This window comes from Peromyscus eremicus, chromosome 6 (genome assembly GCF_949786415.1).
Source record: "Peromyscus eremicus chromosome 6, PerEre_H2_v1, whole genome shotgun sequence".
Classification (NCBI taxonomy): domain Eukaryota; kingdom Metazoa; phylum Chordata; class Mammalia; order Rodentia; family Cricetidae; genus Peromyscus; species Peromyscus eremicus.
Window position 1 is genome coordinate 90692675 of NC_081421.1, and position 22395 is coordinate 90715069.

The 22395-nt window shown below is 36.8% G+C and overlaps 1 protein-coding gene across 1 annotated transcript in view; it reads left to right on the forward strand.

The window, feature by feature from the left end:
* Dpyd (dihydropyrimidine dehydrogenase) overlaps positions 1–22395 on the forward strand; it is an 839421-nt gene that overhangs the window by 369366 nt on the left and 447660 nt on the right. The window contains exon 12 of the mRNA XM_059266163.1: positions 17779–17963. Within this exon, the coding sequence (XP_059122146.1) occupies positions 17779–17963 (185 nt within the window). The remainder of the gene's footprint in view (positions 1–17778; positions 17964–22395) is intronic.

A 22395-nucleotide genomic window follows, 5' to 3' on the forward strand; every position in this document is an offset into this window, starting at 1 on the left:
GATTACTGTGGCCCAGGCTGTGACCTATACATCTTTTCCAAGTTCTCAGCTATACACAATCCATTCTCTCATTCTTAAATATCCACTTGTAAGAGATACAAATCAAATGCTCTTTCTACTCATATAATATCAAATATTAATTCGAAAGAAAATTCCAAGGAGCTTTTTAGTTCTTTGAAACTACAATGGCAGCTGACATATTAACACCTCACATATATGTACAAATGCACTTATGCATTTGAATTGAACCAACCATTTGAGGATATAAATTTTATTAAGACTATTTTTTCCCTGAGAATCCAGCCAGTTTGTTTCATTTTTCTGAGAAAAGGTAAACAATTATTTTATTCTCTGACAGTAACTTTTTTTTTCTTGTTTGGCATAAATTATTACATTCATTATAATTCAATGATTATTAGATTAGTTAGAGCTTGTCTGGTATATCAGCTCAAACAAGAGCTCCAGAGCCCAGGCTGCTCATATGGAAGCCTGCCCCCATCCCTTCTTCCCTTTTTCCTCTTAGGAAGTTTCTTTAAACTTCATGGTCCTTTTGTGTAAGGGAAATGAATTGGTATCTACAACCTAGTATCACTTTAAAAAGAAATGAAATAATATCTGTAAACCATTTATAATTAAAATGTCTCATACAATTGGATATGATTTTTATTGCACATCAAATATTTTAATAACTAAATCCTATTTTATTACACCTTCACTATAAACTTTGTGTAGACACAAATGCATTTAAAGATCAGAATTAAAAATCCTCATGATCTTGGAGCCTCTGTCAACTGTTCATTTGATATATTTTGTTGGTTTTATTTGTGAAAAAAATTCCAAAATTTTAATGGTCTATAACTTTTTAAGATGTTTTATTTTCGAATACGATGGTTGCCTTGGAGTACTGGAACACATTTCTGTATGCAAATTCTTAGTTGCACAAGTATCCATTTTGTGTTTTAAAAAAAAAATCAGGTATTTGAAGAGCAAAGCAATTTAAATCACTTTGGTTTTATAAACTGAAAACAGATTTTATTAGTTTATTTGTTCTAAGGGGAATGCTTATTTTTGAGATGGAAAAACGAAGCACCTCTGAGGATATTAAACTCCTGAAAAGCATGAGGTGATAGGAGTTTTAAAATGCAAGGCTTGGAAAGGAAGGTAGAACAAAAGGTGATGGCCGACTTATCTAGTCAGCATTGTACAGGGGGCAGGGGCTTGGATGCTGAGCTCCAAGGGACACAGCCAGGGAAAGCCAACCTACAAGGGAAGGGGTTTATACACAGCATCAAGGCCTGCAGTTTCTGCTCATCGCAGCAGGAACTAGAGATAACAAGCGCAATGCCCAGATCTCTCTGAATCTTTAATGCAGCCCTTAGAAACCAACTCCCTTGATGGCATTAATTGCAATTAGTTGCATAAGGGAGTGGTTTGTGGAGGAGGGAGAAAGATGTTTTAAAATCACTCATCGATCTATTAGAAGGCCGTCAGAAAGGTCTTTGAAGCCTTGTGGGAAAGTCAAGCTTTCTAAGGGTGCTAGCTTCAAGTGTGGTGTGGAGTCTCCTTCTTCCCTGGAGAGAAAAGGTGCAGGTCATGGCTTAATTGTGTTTATTCTGACAGTCAGAATGAGAAACTGACAGGCAAGATATGATGTGCCTGAGATCTTAGCGAAGTGGATACTCTGGAGTTTGCAAATATGTTTGTCTTTTCTGTAGGGAGGAATTCTATGATATTATTTTCATATAAGCTTAAGATGGGTCAAGTGCCAAGCCACCATAGTTATTTATACTGTAAAAGACTTGAAATCAATGTTATTTTACAGCTTATTAAAATATTATTTATTGAGTAATTCATCAATGGAAGTATAACCCTCAGATTTTTCAGGATCACTGTATTTGTCGTTTATTTGTGCCGTCTTTTCGATGTTCCAAAAGATAGAGCATTTTTTTTTCCAGAAATTGGTGGCAGTACTTAACAGGAATTTTATTTGGCTATCAAGTCCTTTTGACTTCCAGTTTGCTTAAGTCTCCTTCTTCCTTACAAAAAGGCAAAGAGAAAAGGTAGGGGATGAAGTACCCAACTTGAGAAACTTTCAAATCTGCTCCAGTGTCTATATTTTCCCAAATGATGCAACAAACGTCAAAGAACAGGTAGAGAACAGGTAGAGCACTGGGTTTTCTTGCTGGACAGGAGAGTATTTTCAGCTGTTGCAAAACCTTATAAAGAAAGTGACTCCCCCGTGATCAGTATAGGTAAGAACTGTTGAGACAGACTCAAGCAGTAAGGTGGTCAGAACAGTGTCACATATTGTCACATAGATTAGGAAGGAATCACTTGCCTGGAAGTTTTCCCATTTGTATTTTCAAACGTGCTAGAAGGGATCGAAACAACGGTGTGTTCTGGCTCTGTCATTCCAGGGGCTTGTTTGCTTATGAAGTTCTGACAGCCTGCTGTCTCAGACTCTGAGCTACGAGGTTCTGGGGGAAAGTGGGGGAAAGGAATTTGCACACTCTACTTCCAGAAATGCAGTTTAAAGGAGAAAACCCCCACTTAGAATCAACAGATCCGCAGGGGTTTAGAGTCTCAAGGAGGCACAGAGCTGAGCATGAGGGCTCGGGGAAGCTTCTTGGAGGAAGTGGGTTAAAAGTTGAAGGCTGAATGATGTGTAGGAGTTTCCAGGTGGAGTGGAGGTGGAAGGGAGGGAAGCCACAAGAAGATTATGCAATGTGCTTAACACCACACTGTTAGATTAAGTAGTCATTTTACAGTCATTTAAAAAAGCTGCTTTAAAAGTATGTCTTTAGAAAGTTGTCAGCAGCCTACTCATTTCATGCATGTCCTTATCTTTATAAATGAAGGTATGAATTTTTCACTTTCATTAGAACTTCATCATTTGATAGTTTCTACCATGCATCATATTATTAATCTTCCTTCAATGTGCAGTTGTTGAGGGACTGCTGGAAGCCCATTCATTTGCGGGAACTTCAGACATGACTAACTAAAGGGAAGTCTTTGCCTGCCAACCTAATGATAGAAATTATCAGATACACATTGCTACAAAATATGCTAATCAGATCTGGAGTGGGTTCTACAAATAAGTAGACATTTTCCTGTTACACGGAATATCACATACAAAACCACAGGCTGACAAGATACCTTCATGTGGTCAGGCAATGAATGGGAGAGATTCAGTTAGTTGAAACAGATGGCATGGTTATGTAAGGATGGGAAGTGGGCAGGGGTAAGATGACAGGAAATTTGGCGACAAATTCCTATTGAATCCAAGGACTGCATGTTAAGCTAAACTTGCTGTTGTTGTTGTTAAATTGCATTTCAACCAACCAGGTGACAAATGGATTCAATGCTTTAGATATTAGAGATACCTTTATCTTAAGCAAGATAGATAGTGTTGCTAGATGTTATTTCTGCTTCCTATCTAATTGTATTTTAAACTACATTATTCAAAACAGGAGTTAGAAGCCAAGGGGTTACTTTTGGTTGGTGACTCATGTACGCAGGCAAGTGTGTTTTCTGTACAGACTTCTTTTTTGTGTGAGAAAATTTTATTTACTCAACTTCAGGAGATGATCCCACAAACTAGAAGGAAGCTGCCCTAGTAACATGATGGTGAAGCTGTTCACAAATGGTAATTCCCAAGCAACATGGACAGAACTCACAAGTACTGCTGGTGGAAATCTGCTGTAGATGCTTGTGATATGGTGGGACTGTAAGCATGCACCACCAAGTATTATTTTAATTTTTTTTGTTTTGGTTGTTGCTATTGTTTTAAGATTTATTTGAATTCTCAAATAGTTCTTTGAAATTTTTATAGAACATGTTTTTGATCATATTCTTACTTCCTCCCCAACTCTTCCCAAATGTAGCAGCCTTTCCTTTCCACCTTTTTTTGCCTCATCAAAGCCAATTTGTACTTCTCAAATATTCTTGGATGTGTGGCCTTCTACTTAAGCATGGTTTGATTTATCAGAGTCTATGCTTCTAAGGAAAACTAACCCTTCCTCTCCCAGAAGCTAAGTATCGTCAAAACTCCTCAACTCGGAGTGGGTCTATGTTCAAATCCCCTTCCATGCCGAGACTTAGGCTTTCACAGGTCTCATCATATGTGCAGTTACCATGCTCTGTGCAGAGACATTGTTTCCTTGTAGTCATATATTGCTATTGGCTCCTATACTGCTTTTCCTCTTGGCTTCTGGGTTGCACCTTATGTCCTCATGCTTACGAGACACACCCTTTACTGACAGGGCTGTCTTCATAGCTCCTGGCCCTCAGCATTTCCATCCTCCATCTTCAGTTTCATGAGCACTGGGACTGCAAAAGTGCTCCACCACATCCAGCCTCATTTACCTGTCTTTTTCCTGTCATATCTTATTTCTTAGAGTAGAAGCTATTATTCAGTGAATGGACGGCTAAATGTAAGTTGTTACAGCAATTTCTTATGGAAGTGTGATAAATGAATATAGTAGAATTGACTTTGGACTCCCAGCAAAATCTCTCCTGCCAAACTATGACACTTTTACTTCATGACAGCAAGTTTCTTGAAGTAATGACATCTAAGTTTTATTTCATGGTACTGTGCTCCTTCCACTCTTTAATGCATATGAACCCTCACATTAGTATTTCATTTCAAAATGTCTGCATATACTAGTTGGTTGGCTCAGTGATGAGCATAAACTCATCATAGTCTATTCCCCACCTTGCCTTGCTTTTAATTATATTTTGGACAAGAAGTATTCCCAAGAGACTAATAGGAAAACTGTATCTATTTTCTTAAAAATTGCTTTTTTTATCAGAAAGATTTTTTCTGGCTCGATTTATTATCTTTCTATTATAAACTATTCTGCACAGAGAGAAGATGGAGTGTAGAATTGCATGCCAGTACTGGCATTTCCACAGAATAACCATTGAACATAATGGAATCCTTACACAGTTTTCCCTTAGAATTATTTTAAAGGGTAGAAGTGATGAGGAGGGAGGTCAAACTGATAACAGTGTTGAAAGTGATTTAGAATCAACATCACATCACTTACAACTGCCGAAGACATCCGTTTGAAGCACAACATGATATTTCTGTAATTATTTTACTTCCTTTAATAACTGCATAGGAATAGGTTTGTTTCCCCAGTGAATGGCTCTGTTCAGAGCCTTTCCTTATCTTTATTTTCCAGGTTTCACTCGTGCTTGATACCATATGCATTCTTACAGGGAGACAGTGGATAAATCAAATCAAAGTCATTTTCCATCAAATCAAAGATTACATATAAGAAGCAGAGCAGTGGTATGTAACAAGTTTTCTTGGGAAAAGGAGGCAGAAAATGGAAAAATAACGTAATTGTTTCAGAGAACAGAAATCACAAAATATAGTTAACAGTATTCAACATACAGTGAATGTTATAGAAGCCTTGTAGCTTATTGACCAAGTGTTATTATACTTGTTTTTAAATACTGGTTACCTATAGTGTAATAAAATGCTATTCTTTAAAAAATAAAACAAAATATGCTTATTCACCAATAATGATACAATTTAGAATTAAAATATACATGGAAACAAACAAACAAAAATAAGTTTTTCAGGGTTTTCAAATTCCTAGCATTTTATGTTTTGAGTTTCAGGGACAATAAATAAGTATTCCAGGTATTCTTGAATTTTTCCAATTATATTTTAAAGATGTGCCTAACAATCTTATTATTCTATAATTTAGATAGATAAAAATCTTTTTTACAGAATAACACACACTAAGTTTATAGTACTTACAAAGACTATATCCTATAAGAATATTCAAGGAAAACATAATTTAAAATTAATTCAGGTCATAGAATAATATAACAGATTTTAATATAATCATAGATGACACTGCCTATTTAAAGTCTTATTTTACATAGAAAATAAAATATTATTCTTAAGCCCAATATTCTTTCAAGATTTAAAACTACACTAAGTTATTGTGATAGGTAAAACCAAGATCCAAAAGTCATTTAAACTGTAAGAGATGAGTGATATGGAGTATTTGCTAATATTGTGGCTAATATCTGTTTTGTTAATAACTCTGGATTTATATTCTTTATTGAGTGGATGAGTATAAAAAAGGAAATCCTAATCTAAAGTAGGTTTAATGTAAAATTGGTTTAATGTAGACATTGGTTTTTAATGTACATTCTGATTAAGATAAAATTCATGTTCAATCATATTTAATATTTACTGTCACTTACAGATGCTACTCAAGTCAAATATCATATTCTGATATTGCTGAGTAGCATCCTGAATTAATTTTACAATCATTCATGGGTCTTTTCCAAAGTCTTCAGTGATTAATGTTATTTGTCAGTATCTTTTATTTCTATGGCCCCAACAGTTAGAATATTGTCCTCATTATTTACTCCAGCTGTTCTCAAACACCATGACCAATGCAACTTATAGATGAAATGGTTTCTTGGTTTGCAGTTTCAGAAGATGAGTCCATGACTTTCATGTTGGGGAGTATGGCAGCCAGCAGGCAGGCATGGCGCTGGAACAGTAGCTGAGGTTTTGTATTTGATCCCCAAACATTAGGCATGGGGAACTAGCTAGGAATGGTGTAGGCTTTTGAAACCTCAAGACCCTTCTCCAGAAGGTCACATCTCCTCCAACAAGGCTACATCTCTTAATGCTTTCCAAATCATTCCACCAACTGGAGACTAAGCATTCAAATATGCGAGCTTATTGGGACCATTCTTATTTAAACCACCGCAAATAGTTTGTTATTATAAAGCTTGTTCATAACCATATGTTTCCATGTAAATTTAGTAAGAGTGGTAAGCACATGGTAATATATGTTTGATAAATATCTAGTATTTTTTATGAGCTTTCTGTAAAGTACATGGGCTATTGTTTTAGTTTAGTATGGTCCTGCTTCTTTCCCTATATTTCTATACTGCTACCCACAATAGTTCCAAATCAACAGCTTCATTGCATGGCCCTCATATTTCAGAATCCAAGTATTGTCTCCTCTGATTGTGATATTATAACCAAATGTTGTGGTTTAATTTTGACATTTTTTAAATTTGTCTTCCCATATTCCGGTGGGCTCTAACTCTCTGCCATTTCATTCTGTGTTTAATAAGCTTATAGCATCCTGTTAGGGTTTCTAAGTTACAAGAAGTAAACATGTTGTCTCTGTATACAGGCTTGTGCAGCCTAAAAGATGAGGGGAGTCATGTGGATGTCATATAGCCAACAGGTAGAATGTGGCCTGAGGGGAACCATAAAGGCTGCTGGTGTGGCACACAAAGTAGAGAAATGAATTCCTACTAAGAAAACAACCGAAGGGTATTCCAGAGGAAGTGATGTTTGGAGTAGAGGTAAATACAAGACAGAAAGACATAGAACAGAAGCATGGAAGTGATGTCACAGTGACAAGGGAGATTTGCAGTGCTGCACAGACTAGTTCCTCTGGCAGGATTATAAAGCATCATTCATGAGAAACAGTAGTTTAAGTGGGGGAAAGCACGCAATTGCAAATTCATGAAGTATTTTCCAGTGTTAGGTCAAGGCATCTGGATTTATTCTGGAGTTAGTCTGTTCCGGAGACCTATGAGGGCAGGAAAACTGTACTGTCTTCACACAAAGGAAGAACGTGAAGCCTGGCAGTGGTGGAACATGCCTTTAATCCCAGCTCTCAGGAAGCAGAGGCAGTGGATCTATCTCTGTGAGTTCAGCCTGGTCTACATAGGGAGTTCCAGGATAGCCAGGACTACATGGTGAAACCCTATCCCTGCCCAAAACAAACAAACAAACAAACAACAACAAACAAAATTAAGCATGCGTCCTTGTAGACTTCTCCTCTGATCTGCTTCATTCTGTGTCTCACCTAGTCTCGGTTACACTCACAATGCAATTGTAAGGCAGTTTGCTTATATTTTAACCTAGTGTCCCTGGCACCATCTCTAGAGCAATAGGTATTCATGGAATGAATGAATGAATGAATGAATGAATGAATGAGTGAGTGAATGAATAAAATGATAGATAAGTCTTTGGATGAAAAGAATGAAATAGTTGCTTCATTATAAATGATTTTAATAAAAAATTCACGGTAAGGGCAAGCCCTGTATGATGAGGCTCAGGAAGCCACGTAAGCCAGCACTCTTGTCTGATGCAGGACATTTCCATGTACACTGAAAATAGCTTCCTGTGATTAGTCACCCTATTCCTTTTTTTTTTTAATTTGAGACCCCAGCACATTTTATTTATAGAGAGAAATCTTGTCATTCAGTTTTGTTCTAAACATGACTGTAGTTCCCTTCTTTGTTTAGGATGCAATTATTCTGACAGGAGCATAGGACTGGACCATGCCTCTTTCTCAGTGCTTTCCCCCTTTCCTGCTCTCTCTCCTCCATCCAAAGAGCATCACTTCTAGTCTCCAAGTGCTGTAGCCTCAGCTCATGCTTGAGAGTTCTGTATTCCCTCTTCCTAGAATGTTCAGCCCTCTGCTTCTTTACCGGATTGATTCATTCTTCCCCTCCATTCTCCAGTATTGATACCATCTTTCTGAAGAATGTTCTTTTGACTCTCCATGCTACTAGGATCTAAAGCACCCATTCTACTTCTTACCATAAACTCTGTCATCTAGAAATTGTATTTTTCATGATGTCCTCTCTGTACCCTGTTTCTCCATTATATGGTTCCTTCCTTGCTTATTGTGTATTTTTGTTTTCTGCAATGTATAACCCTCGTGGACTGGTCACTTATCTTTGGCTTGTAATAGTACCTACATCAATATATGGAGCAACCATATGAGACAATAAATATTTGCTAATTGGGTAAATAAATAGAAGCCTCAACTTTTATTTTGTTTTTGTTGCTGAACCTTCAGAACAGTGGCCCACAAACACCACCTTATGTCTTTGCTGCACTCCTTATCCTTAATGCCCTTTGTTATGTGTTTTGTTACTAATATTTTACTGCTCATTGCATTCTAGATTAGGAGACACTGTGACCTGCTTTTTATTTTTCTCTTGTAAGTGATACTTCCTAAAATTGCCTCACGTGGCTAAGGAATATTTTGGTCCTCATCCGAATCAAATGAATCTTTCTGAATTTTAGTTTGGGTTATTTTTGCTGCCTGTTTTTACGTGCTTGACTTGATTTTTTTCACCTGTACTTGCATTTCTTCTTTCAAAACTTTAGATATCCCTAGACTGCATCCAATACCCCCAAGTTCCCTGGATTTCTCCAATCTACATGCTTGGCTGATTTTTTTTTATTTTAGATTTTAAAAGTGGGACTGTGTAACTTACCTGTCTAACAATAATACTGAGATCATAGCTATTCTGTTGGGCTCCAAAGAGATAATGTATTCCTGACAGTCCAGAACCAGCCAGAAGTTTAAAAAAGCACACATTAACAGTTTCCAATGCTATCATCATAAATATTCTGGGATGCAGCTTTTGCCAATTCAAAAGGTATTTCCCAACTGCATGAAACTGAACTACATAAGGAAGCTATATATTGAATTGTGCATTACTAGTGTATAAAATGTGTTTAAACATAATTCTACTATGTGTTTTAAATTTGCATTGATGTGTGCCTACTGACGATTGACAAGGGGGAAAAAGCTGTAAGATGGATATCAAAAAATAACATTAATGAGCTGCTAAAGCTAAAATTACAGGAACTTATGAAATTGGTTAAACATAAAAACCATTAAACTGTTTACTGAAGCTTCACAGATATACTGCAGCTAATGAGCATTTCTGCTATTTAAATAAGCCCAAATTGAACACACATTACATGGATACATAATTAGTCATGGCAGTCAAACACACATAGACTTACTTTTAAAGCTCTATTTAGGAAATCTTTTCCATTTGATTTATTTTGTTAATTAAAATATTTTCTTCAGCATTCATTTATATTTTAATAATATTGTTTTCACAAGTACCATAATCTTCTCTTGGCTTTCTGTGTTTTTGTTTATGCTTTAAATGCAGCAAATGGGGATTTTATATTGGGCATCTTTTCTTAACCCCTTTCTGTAATTGTTTATATCACTTGGTGGCATCATTCAGCATTTTAAAATTTTCTCTCTTTGGGAATTACATGAGAAATATCTCAGCAGCCTATCGTTTTTCACTGTCTTGTAATTATCAAGAAGTATTAAGCACCCAAATATGCATAGAATTATGATGATTATGGTCCAAATCAGATTAAAGGATGATCTATTCCTTCAAGGAGTTTGTGGTCTTAAGTAGATGGTAACATTGAATATAAATAAGCAAATCAAAGTACAGCATTTGGGAATCCAACAGAGAATCTGAAAACAATCCCCACGTATTTACTTCAAGAGCACTGACCTCCTTGAGGAGATCTTTTCCAGAGAAAATGAAATCAAATCTTCAAGGAGTTCACAGAGTCTTAAATAGATGGAATTATTGCGGAGAAATAAGCAAATCAAGGTGAAGTGTTTGCATGGGTCTAATTCTGATTTGATTAGTTGGTCAGTTTAAGAATGGAAATGAAGCTCCCAGTGGCATACAAGGACAACAGAAGCCATTTATGAAGCCTGCCATTGGCAATTGTCCTTTTAATAACTTGGGGAACCTCTTTATCCTGGGCATGATGGGTTTAGAAAACTGATCCCCTACTTTTAGTCTCCCTGAATACTACAAACACAACCAAACTGAAAATAATCCAGGCAGAGAAGTAAGGAAGACAAATAGTTAAAGCAATTGAATGTAGCCACACACCCATTATTTCCCCCATGGTATGTTTGCTATGCTAGAAACTTTTGAAAGGGAAACATTTGGGTTGTCTCTCCCCACAGCGGGCTGTCTTTCATTGTGCTACTAAGAACTACAAGAAAACTGGTCAATCAAGACAAAATAAGATGTAATGTGGATCCTAAATAAATGGAATAAGAAACTCTAAGCTAACAAACAAAAACAAAAATAAAACAATACTTAATTAGGGTCCTCTTATGTGGCAGTGATTTTGCTAAACACTGGAGAAGTGGATAACTTAGGTAGACTCCCAGGAACTCAGGGAATAGTGAGGACAAAAGAATAAAATGAAATCACAAAATGCCTACTTTAACAGAAAGTACCAGAAAACAATTCATTGAAAAGATGATCCAGATGCTGCATCTTCAAGCTTGTCAAGACTGTTGTCATTTTATATCCTTCCAACATTCACCTGTCCATTTGAGCTACTTCTAGGACTCCAGTGGGAAGCCCCTAGAGATCATTCTGGGCCTATTGATTTTGATTTTCTCTTACCCCTAGGTTTGGTAATAAGGAAGGCTTTGGGGTCAGAAAACAATTCAATTCAAATAGAATTTTTACCATCTCTTGGCTATAAGGAAAATGGTAATATCTAACCTCAGTATCTGTTTTTGATTGGAATAAAATAATATGAAAATATGCAGCATTAATGCCTACCCATTACAACAAATCTGTGAATGCCAATTGATTTTCTTCACATTGAGTAATGGCTGAATCAATAGATTGCAAGAAGTAAGCAGGAGAAAAATTCATGAGATGGGTTCACAGATCTTGTTAACCAAGCCCATAGTGAGTTTATTGGAAACAAATGATGTCAAGATGTTTCAGCTCTATTTTTAGGCCATTGAGGAATGGAGAAAATACTGAAATATAGCATTGATAATTACAAAATATGGTGAGGGCAAGAAAAAAATCAGAGTGGCATGATGGAAATCAAGCCAAAGGACTCCCAGGATGACATGGTCATATCTTGAATGTTGGCAAGAAATGATGACAAGCAGTATCACAGATAAGGAGAATTCAAGGTCCCTGTTCTTTCATAGCCCTAAAAGGAAGAAACTCCTTCCATCATGTTTGGTGGGTTCCTCACATAGCTCACCCTATACTTAGCCCTAAAGTATGATAATTCCTGAAAGTCACAAGGTTTGAAAACCTGGAATAAATTAACCATCTTAATGAAACTCCTAAGAAGGTAATTTGAGAGACAGGTGAAAGTTTGGGATGCTTTCAAAATGGAAGATATGATGCATATGTGTAACTATATCTGTCTTAGAAGTAATGGATATGGTAAAGTGGCAGGAGGAGATGGCATGGAGAGCAAAGCCATCCTTTGAAAGGCCCATGGGAATTCAGCAGCTCCTAACAGGAGGGGAGTCTTAAATACTAAGAAGAAGAAAGAGAAGCTTATTGGGTGTTGACCTAATTGTTTTTTAGTTTGGGCAGTGTGAATAGAAGCTAGGTCTCATGTAATAGCCTGTTGACTTTCTAGAAAAAAAAAATGTGACAAGGACAATTCTTGAGAGTAGAACAAGGAAAAAAGACTCATCAGGCCTTGGCAACAGAAAAAACAAAGGTCTCCAAGGTGCCCATAAGGGTTTACAAGCAGAAGATGGAGTTCACTAATAATTATGAAATGGAGGGGGAGAACTGAGCAGGATAGTGATCTGAGCTTGGATGTGATAACTTAAAAGGAACAGGGAATGCCCTGATAATTCTCTCTCTCTCTCTCTCTCTCTCTCTCTCTCTCTCTCTCTCTCTCTCTCTCTCTCTCTCTCTCTCCCTCCCTCCCTCCCTCCCTCCCTCCCTCCCTCCCTCCCTCCCTCCCTCCCTCCCTCCCTCTGAATCCAACCTGTGGGTAAAATGTAAGCTCTCTCAGCTGCTTCAGGCACCATTCTGCCTTCCTACTGCCTTGCTCCCCAACCAATAGTCATACTCACCCGCTGAAACAGTAAGCAAGTCCCAAATTAAATGTTTTATGTTTCTTTTGTTGTGGTGTTGCTTCACAGCAATACAACAGTAACTAAGACTTGAGGGGGGGTGAATAAAGGAAAAATTAGAAGTAGTTTCAGGTCATCTTCACTGAGATCAAGTTTAGGGCCACAGATGACTATAATTTCTAATGGAGGATCTTCAGTGGACTGGATATTAGAGAGCTGAGAAGAGGAATGCTTAGAGATGGAAATTACGTACAATCCAAGAAAAAAAAATGGAGAGAGTATAGACAGGAGAGTTTTGTACACATGCAAGAAGAAAGAAGATAAAACAAATTCATGCAGTTTAGCAGTTGGATGCTGAAGGGAGGTGGAAAAGGAAGACAGGGCCACAGGATGTGGCAACCAAATAGACCATAGTGTCATTGGATGGACAGAATGGAAGGCATCATTGCCTGGCAAGAAAAAGGAACAGTATGAATTACTCTAACAAAATGGATAAAAAGAGATGCAGATATGGCTATGAGAAGAGAGGAATATATCAAAATCCAAAGTTTCAAAGTATTCGAGGAAAATAGAAAAGTATAAATACTGTATGGGAGGCAGAGTAAGAAATAACACGAGAAAAACCTTGAGAAACAGGAAGATGCAGAGTCAAGGGCATTTTCTCAGGGTAGGTGAGGAAATGTGGCAGCTTCTCACTTGAGTCCCCATTGACTTTGGGAAATACATCCTGATTGTATGCTTAGGGATATGTATGTAGACACAGAGGCTGCTGTCCCAACATGATGCGCTCAGCTGAAGGTGCTTTCTGTTTCCATCACTTGCTTTCTCCCAGTTCACCCTCTTTTAAACAGAATTCTCAGATCCTGGCTCTGTACTTGGAATCGTTTGATCTGCCTCAGACTTTGCTTTCTTCTCTGAATTGCTGAGATGACTGCCCTTGCTTGTTTTCTTCTCTCATCATGCTTTGATCCTACCGGTCATCACTGATAGCAAATTAAACAACACTCATGGGGATGGATTCATCTATGTTATCAGTATAATATTTCATTATAAATGTTGAAGGATTTCTTTCCTTCCATTTCTTTATAATGACAAAGTCTTCAAAGAATACTAATAATCCCTTCCATTATGATTTCTGCACTGTTGTTCTCTTGTTTATGGAGAATTAATCTATATTTATGTACTAAACTATAATGCTTTCCACATCTTTTTATAAATACTGAGAAACACACTTGTCACATGCTTATGGATTTCTCTTCTACATATATGACAGCATTGCTATGTCAGTTTAATTGACCTTGGCAATCTGCATCTGCTGCTGATGTGTCCCTAAGGGATGGTTTCTGCAATTTTAAGCTGTGGCTTATTGAAGAACTTGTATGTCACAATACAATTAAGTCTATATATAAAAGAAAGTCATTTTGTGCATAACATTAAATTGACTAAAAGTTCCTATTTCCAAACCATTTCTTGTTATAAAGCTACCATGGAGTGTCTTTGTTTTTTAAATAAGCTCCTTTTAACACAGTAGTAATTAAAGCAGAAAATTAACATAAATCTTGAATGTTTGGTATGAATTAAGGATGTTTCTCTTCTTTTAAAGACTGCATAAAATTCCAGGCACCATATCATTTAGCATATTTCTCTCTCATTTGCAGAATAATCTGGACTCTGAATAAGCATATTTAAGGGCTCTTTTTTGAGTTCTTATTTTATTCAACTATGGAGCTCCTGGGACATATGCCTGTCTCCATCAACATATAATCCCTTGGAAATCTGTGTGAAAACTATAAATGATCATAACAGAAAATGCCTATCCCCTTCAAGAAAGAAAGGAAAACATACAAGCCTTTATTAATATTCATTTAACACTTCACAAGAATGGCAAGCAGTTATTTGGTTTGCAAATGTAAACATACATTTTTCATCCACTAGGGCCTTCATTCCTTCCAAGCTGTATCAGGGCAGTAGTGATCTGCTTCTGAGGTTTGTTTGCACTGAATTCCAAGTTGAATGTATCAGTCGAGGAGTAAGAGTTTTCAGTGGTCCACAAAAGAGTGATTCCAATGATGCAGATAACAGAGGTCTCCTTGTTACAGGCAGCTGGAAAAATGGACCCCTCACGGATAAATTAGAAGGAAAATGCAGAGATTTTCTGTATTGAATTCTTAGTTTGGAATCTAGATAAGATCCTTAAAGGTTTACCAAAAAAAGTAAAATAATAGGAATAGTGCCTATAGTTTGGAAATCACTAAAGTTAGGAAAGATGGAGTTGAGGAGATGACTTGTTCAGGAAAATGTCTGTCACCCAAGCCTGCAGACCTGAGTGTTTCAATATAATAAAGAGCTAGGGACAGTGGAATCTGTCTAAAATTGTAGTGCTGGTAGTATGGAGGCAGGAAGATCCCTAATGGTCATTAGCTAGCCAGTGTACTCAAATTAATGGACTTCAGGTTTGATGGATGACCCTGTGTCAACAAATAAAAATGGAATGGTGTCAAGGTGAGATACTCACATCAACCTCTGGCATTCATACACATGAGCACAGGTACATAAAAAACATACTTTGACGTGCACTTACATGGGATTGAGAAAGGTGCTTTTTGATACATATGTAAACACTTTTTAAATATTTTATGTGCCTAAACAGAGTCTACTGTACCTGCAGGGAAATCCTTGTGGTTTGAGACTGAGGCCATCATTCGGAGAGCAGCTAGTTAACATTGCTGAAAGAAGACATTTAGAACCCACTGTAGCACTGTTTATACTCATATTTTGTTCATCTTCTACATTTTCAATGGTTGTTTTGTAGATACAATCCCAGGAATACATATTCAAACTTATACAGATTGTCATTGTTTTAGTTTATACTTCATAATATCAAAGCCTACTAGGTGACTTTTCATCCACTTAACATTTCAAGAGGGGAATTAGGAACATGCTGAAGTTGAATGCCCCACAAAAGGGCAGAAGGCAGTTCCATAAGTACTTTTTAAAAAAGATCAAAGATCATTTTAATATTAAAAGTTAATGTATCTAGTATGGGATATAGAATCAACAAATTGCTTAATTAAAAAGTAGTTTAGATTGATGTTACAAATGATTCATGATTACAATAGTTGATATTTAGGTCTAAGATTTCAAAAGCTGATTGAATCACATACTGAAGAGCTTATTTTGAACAGAATGCATGTATGAATATATTGAGATACGTACTCACAAATGTGCATCTAATTCTTTGGTTCATGCAGATAGAAATTTGTGAGGCCCTAGGGATCCACTTCAAGAATACAAACATTTAATGGGCTTCAGATGTAGCTCAATGGTAGAGAACTTACCTAGCATGCACCAAGTTCTGTGTTCACACCCAGTACTTCAGAATATTTTAAGAAAAGAAAAAAAGATCATTTACACACTTAATGCTAAGCAGAAGATCTCAAAAGGTCTGAGTGAAGGTCCTTAATTTAAATTTCAACAGCTTCACAATATATGTCTTTAATAAATGTAGGAAAACATAACTAATATATAATCTTTCTCATTTTTCATTCTTAGCATGAAACCAGTAGTTATTTCCAAGGCTATTTCTGTCAAAAATAAAATTAAATGTACAAATAGGATGTGTATTCACTAAAAGTGAAACAATCTTTAATTATTTCCCATTTTAAAACTCTCTTCATTAGATATCTCTATTTGGGTCAGAGTGTATCAAAGTTTTAGACAAATAATATCACTTCTTATATGTAATCATTTACAATTATTGATCTATATTTCTAAAACATATTATATGTGCCATTCAACAATAGCACATTAAACCCCATTGAAGAAATGAGCCATATTCACTATTGATTTTCTTGCAACTCAAGTAACTGTCAACAGATGGTAGTGATGATCTGTTATGCAACAGGGAACAATGAGAAAGGTCTCCTTTCATGTGACCTTTAAAGACATTAGAAAAATCTCAAAATGCCATTCTGCATTGAAAATAATTACATGAATATTTAATTTTACTCTTGATGAAAGGTGAGCTAGCATGAGAAGTACAAATAGCAGAAGATTTTAAAATAGAAACCTGAGTGTGATAGCTTTAACTCGTGGACACTTTCATTCACACACACACATCAATCCATCCCTGTATTTTCTAAAGTATAAGCACTATCTGACATGTGATAATACAGAAGCAAGCCACAAAGACATATTTCTGTTCTCCCAGGCCCTACAGGCTTGTAGGAAAAGAACAACAGTGCTAGCCCAAGAAGAGTTGCCTATTTCTACTTTATGCAGAATGCAACATATATACAACAAGGCTCATTTTTAAATTTAAATTAATTTTTTTAAGATTTCTGTACATGGGTATAATGTATTTATAACATTTCTACTCCTCCCTCTGGGCTCTGCAACTTTATCTGATGTTACCCTCTCAAATTCATGACTTATCCTATAGTTATTATTTCCTATGCACATGCGCGTGCACACGCACACACTCACATACACACACATATATACATACATATATATATGTATATATATGATACAAAAGAGCAGTTATTTTGAGATAAACATAACTGTATACCTGAGACAAATTGTTTAACAATAAGGGTAAATAATTTAGTGAAAATATAGCAAGTCTTTCCATTTTGCTTTATAAAGTGTCTTGTTGTGACAAGAAGAGACATGGTTTTGATCACAGTCCATGAATCAACTACATAACTTTCATCTGTAGCACCCAGGGACATTATTGGGATCACGTGAATAGTAACAGATTTATGGATAAGTACACTTTAGAAAATTCATTTATGTGTATTTCAAAGGCTGTACTTTCTTCATAGATTCAATTCTTTTTAGAGAGTAAACCAGATATTAAGTATTGCTAACTCTTTTTAAGTTTCAACATGTGAGGTATATTTTTAGTGAACTTGAATGTGTTGACTCTGGTATTTCATTAATTTATCTTTTTCTAGTTTATTAAAAACAGTTGCTTACATCCATAGAACAATAATTAAGGATATTTTTCAAATGTTATATATGATTCACTGATCTGTCATTTTCTATTGTCTTTCCCCTTTTTCAGTGAGAGAAGCCTTGAGTCCCATCAAGTTTAACAGATGGGGTCTACCGGAAGTAGATCCAGAAACCATGCAAACCAGTGAGCCATGGGTATTTGCAGGTGGTGATGTTGTGGGTATGGCTAACACCACGGTGGAATCAGTGAATGATGGAAAACAAGCTTCTTGGTATATTCACAAGTACATACAGGTAGGCATTTGTCATTAATATCACTTACATTTTTTTCTCATAAGTATTTTCTGATTTTTGATATTAATTTATATGAACACTTTGTGTGTGTAGGTGTGTGTATGTGTGTGTGTTGCTTGTACATGTACCTGTGTGAATGCACATGTCAGTATGTACATAGAGGCCAGAAGAGGCCATTGAGAGTCTTACTCTAATATTTTCTGACTTATTGCTTTGGCATTGGTTCTCTCAATGAGCCAGGAGTTGGCCTGACCATTAGCAATCCCCACTGATCCTCTTGTCTATTCTTCCCACCAGTCCTGGGTTTATAGGTGCATGTAACCATGCCAACTATTTTAGAAGGATTCTGAGGATTTGCTCAGTGCCCATGCTTGCATAGCAAGTATTCTTACCCAATAAGCCATCTCCTTAACCCAGTATGAGCATTTTTATAAGCTGTATATGTACTTATAAAATACGTACACATATATTTGCTTGAATATAACTTTTAACATGTGGACTGGGCAGTAAGATCATTCAGCTGACTGAAAATGCATTATGCATTTCTATTAGTGGAGTGCTATAATGGTGAAAGCTTGTTGAAAAATATTTGGAATAGCTTAAATAAAGAATACTGCATGTATCACAATTGCTAGTACCCACTTGGATAGGAGCTATAATCTGATACATAATGACCCCATGTAGTGTAGGAAATTATTTGGTCTGTCCATGTGAGCCAGATTGTAAATGGATGGTTTTCTCCCACCCATCAGTTCCTGAATAACCACTCAGAAGCTTAATATTACTTATAAATGCTCAGCCAGTTGCTCAGGCTTATTATTAACTAGCTCTTATTATTTTTCTTCATAGCTCTTACTTTTTAAGTTAACCAATACTTCTTTATGTTCTGCCACATGGTAGTAACTTTATTAACATGGCATGTTCATCTTCTGCTCTCTCTGCATCTGGCTCATGACTCCTGACTCAGCTCTTTTCCTTCCCATCATACTTAGTTTGCTAACCCTCCTGTACTTTCTGCCTGGCTACTGGCCAATCAGCATTTTATTGAACCATTCAAGTGACAAAACTTTACAGTGTACAAGAGGATTATTCCATAGCACCAAATGAAGTCCTATTCATTTCCAAATTTGGTGTGCATAAATGAGCAGAGAACAAACTATTGAAAAACATCAGTTCTAATCACCTTCAGCAAAGTGACTGGATTTATAAATATGACAAATGTGCTGAGAAAGAAAGGGGAGAGAACACCCTTCACAATAGCCACAAAAAATATAAAGTATCTTGGGTAATTCTAGCCAAGAAATTGAAAGACCTGTAAAATAAAATCTTTCTGTCTTTGAAGAAGGAAATTGAAGAAGATATCAGAAGATGGAAAGATTTCCCATGCTCATGGATCAGAAGGGTCAACATAATAAAAATGGCATTCTTATGAAAAACAATCTACAGATTCAATCCAATCCCCATCAAAGTTCCAACATAATACTTCATTGACCTTGAAAGAACAATACTTAACTTATATGGAAAAAGAAAACAGCATAGCTAAAGCAATCTTATACAGTAAAAGAACATCTAGGGTATCACCATCCCTGTTTCAATCTCTGCTACAGACCAACAGTAATTTAAAAAATAAAAAACATGATATTGGCATAAAAACAGACATGTTGATCAATGGAATTGAATTGAAGACCCAGACACAAATCCACACACCTGTGTACACTTGATATTTTATAAAGAAGCCAGAAAAGTACAATGTGAAAAAGAAAGCATCTTCAACAAATGATGCTGGCATAACTGGATGTTGGCATGTAGAAGAATGCAAAGAGATCCATATCTAATACCATGCACATAACTCAAGTCAAAATGGATCAAGGACTCCAACATAAAACCAGAAACACTGAATCTGATGGATGAGAAAGTAGGGAATAGCCCTGAGAACATTGGCACATGTATAACTTCTTAAATAGAACACCAATAACATAGGCACTAAGATCACCAATTAATAAATAGGACCTCATGAAACTGAAAAGCTTCTGTAAGGCAAAAGATGCAGTCAATAGGACAAAATGACAGGCTACAGAATGGGAAAAGATCTACACCAACCTTACATCTGATGTAGGGATAATATCCAAAATATATAAAAAACTCAAGAAACTAGACATTAACAGACTAAATAATCCAATTTAAAAATGGGGTACAGATCTAAACAGAATTTTCAACCTAGGAATCTCAAAAGGCCGAGACACACTTCAAGAAATGTTCAACATCTTTACCCATGAGAATAATGCAAATCAAAAATACTTTTAGATTTGTATTTACAGCTGTCAGAATGGTTAAGATCACAAACACAAGTGACAGCTCATGTTAACAAGGATTTTGAGCAAGGGTGACACTCCTCCATTGCTGGTAGGAGTGTAAACTTGTACAGCCACTTGTACAATATGGTAGTTGGAAATCAATACAATATTGGAAATCAATATGGCTGTTTCTCAGAAAATTGACAATCAATCTACCTCAAGGCCCAGCCATACCAGTAATTGGCACATACTTAAAAGACAATTGCTCAACTATGTTCATAGTAGCTTTAGTCATAATAGAAACAACTTAGATTTCCCTCAACTGAGCAATAGATTAAAAAAAAGTGGTACATTTACACAATGGAGTATTACTGTTAAAATAAATGACATTGTGAAAATTTCTGACAAATGGGTAAAATTAGAAAAAAAAATCATCCTGAGTGAGGTAACTCAGACTCAAAAAGACAAACATAGTATGTATTAACTTATAAGTAGATATTAGCTGTAAAGTAAAGGATAATCATGCTGCAATCCACAGACCCAAAGAGGCTAAAAGCAAGGAGGGCTTGGCAGCACATGGGGGGAGGGGGGAGGGGGGGGTCATAGATCTCCTTGGGAAGGGGAAATAGAGATTTCAGGAGTGGACTGGGAACAAATGAGGGCAGGAGCAGGAGAGATCAGTCGAGTGGGACTAGAAGGAGAGAACACTTAGACACCTGGAATTGGGGGGAATTTCGCAGGTGATGCAGAAGCCTATTGCAGCGGAAACTCCATGGAACCTATGAGAGTATCCCTAACAAAGACTCCTAGTAATGGGGGACACCAGCCACCTTCTGTAACTAGGCTTCCAGTGGAGGGATTGGGACACCAACACAGCCACAAAACCTTCGACCTACAATTTGTCCTGCCTGCAGGATGTGTTGGGACTGGAGCCTAGCATAATCATCATCTGAGAGACCAGAGAGATTTTATCCAGGCACTGATGGGAACAGATGCAGAGTCACACAGCCAAATATTAGCCAGAGCCTGGGGAGTTCTGTGGAGGAGATGGAAGAAGTACTGGAGGAAGGAGAGAGTTCAAGAATACAACAAGTACACATCCCACAGAATCAACTGACAGGGATTCAAGTGGGCTCACAGATCAGGGAGACTGCACAGGTTTGATCCTACCTCTTCTGCATATATGTAATGGTTGTGTAGCTTAGCGCTCTTGTGGGATCCCTAACAGCAGTAGTGGGGGTGGTCTCTGACTCTTTAGTCTGCCCTTGGGACCCTTTCCCTCCTATTGGGTTGCTACATCCACCCTTGGTATGAGAATATGTGCCTGGTCTTATTGCAGCTTGTGATGGCATATTTGATTGTTGTCCCTGGGAAGCCTACTCTCTTCTGAGGGTAGGTTGAAAGAGGCGAGTATAACACAAATCTTAAAAGGTCTTATAATAAAAAAAAAAAAGCCAGATATTGGGGTGACAGTTGAAATATCCGAGAAGTAGAACAGCCAGCCACTAGCTTACCTATACAAAATCCTCACCATAAAGAGAATGAGTTCCTGTTTCCTCACGCCTTATATACCTTTCTGTGTCCTGCCATATTACATCCTGGGGTTAAATGTGTGTGTCTCCACTGCCTGGTTCTGTTTCTCTCATGTAGCCCAGTGTGGCCTTGAACTCACAGAGATCCAGATGGATCTCTGTCTCCCGAATAATAGGATTAAAGGTGAATTCCATCACTGCCTGACCTCTATGTTTAATTTAGTGGCTGGCTCTGTCCTCTGATTCCTAGGTAAGCTTTATTGGGGTATACAATATATCACCACAGGGAGGATCTGGGGGAAAATGGGAGCTAAAAGGGAGAAATGGGGAGAGGGGAGGGAGAGGAAACCACAAGTGGGATATAATATATAAGAGAAGATTAAGTTTTTAAAAAGGAAGAAAAAAACAAATTTAATTTTTTCTATGTATTAGCTTTATTTTGATTTTCATTTTTTATAGATAGATAGATAGATAGATAGATAGATAGATGATAGATAGATAGATAGATAGATAGATAGATAGATAGATAGATAGATTAGATAGATAGAGAGGGAAAGAGAGAAAGTGAGTGGACAATATGAAATTGAGTAAATAGTGGGTAGACAA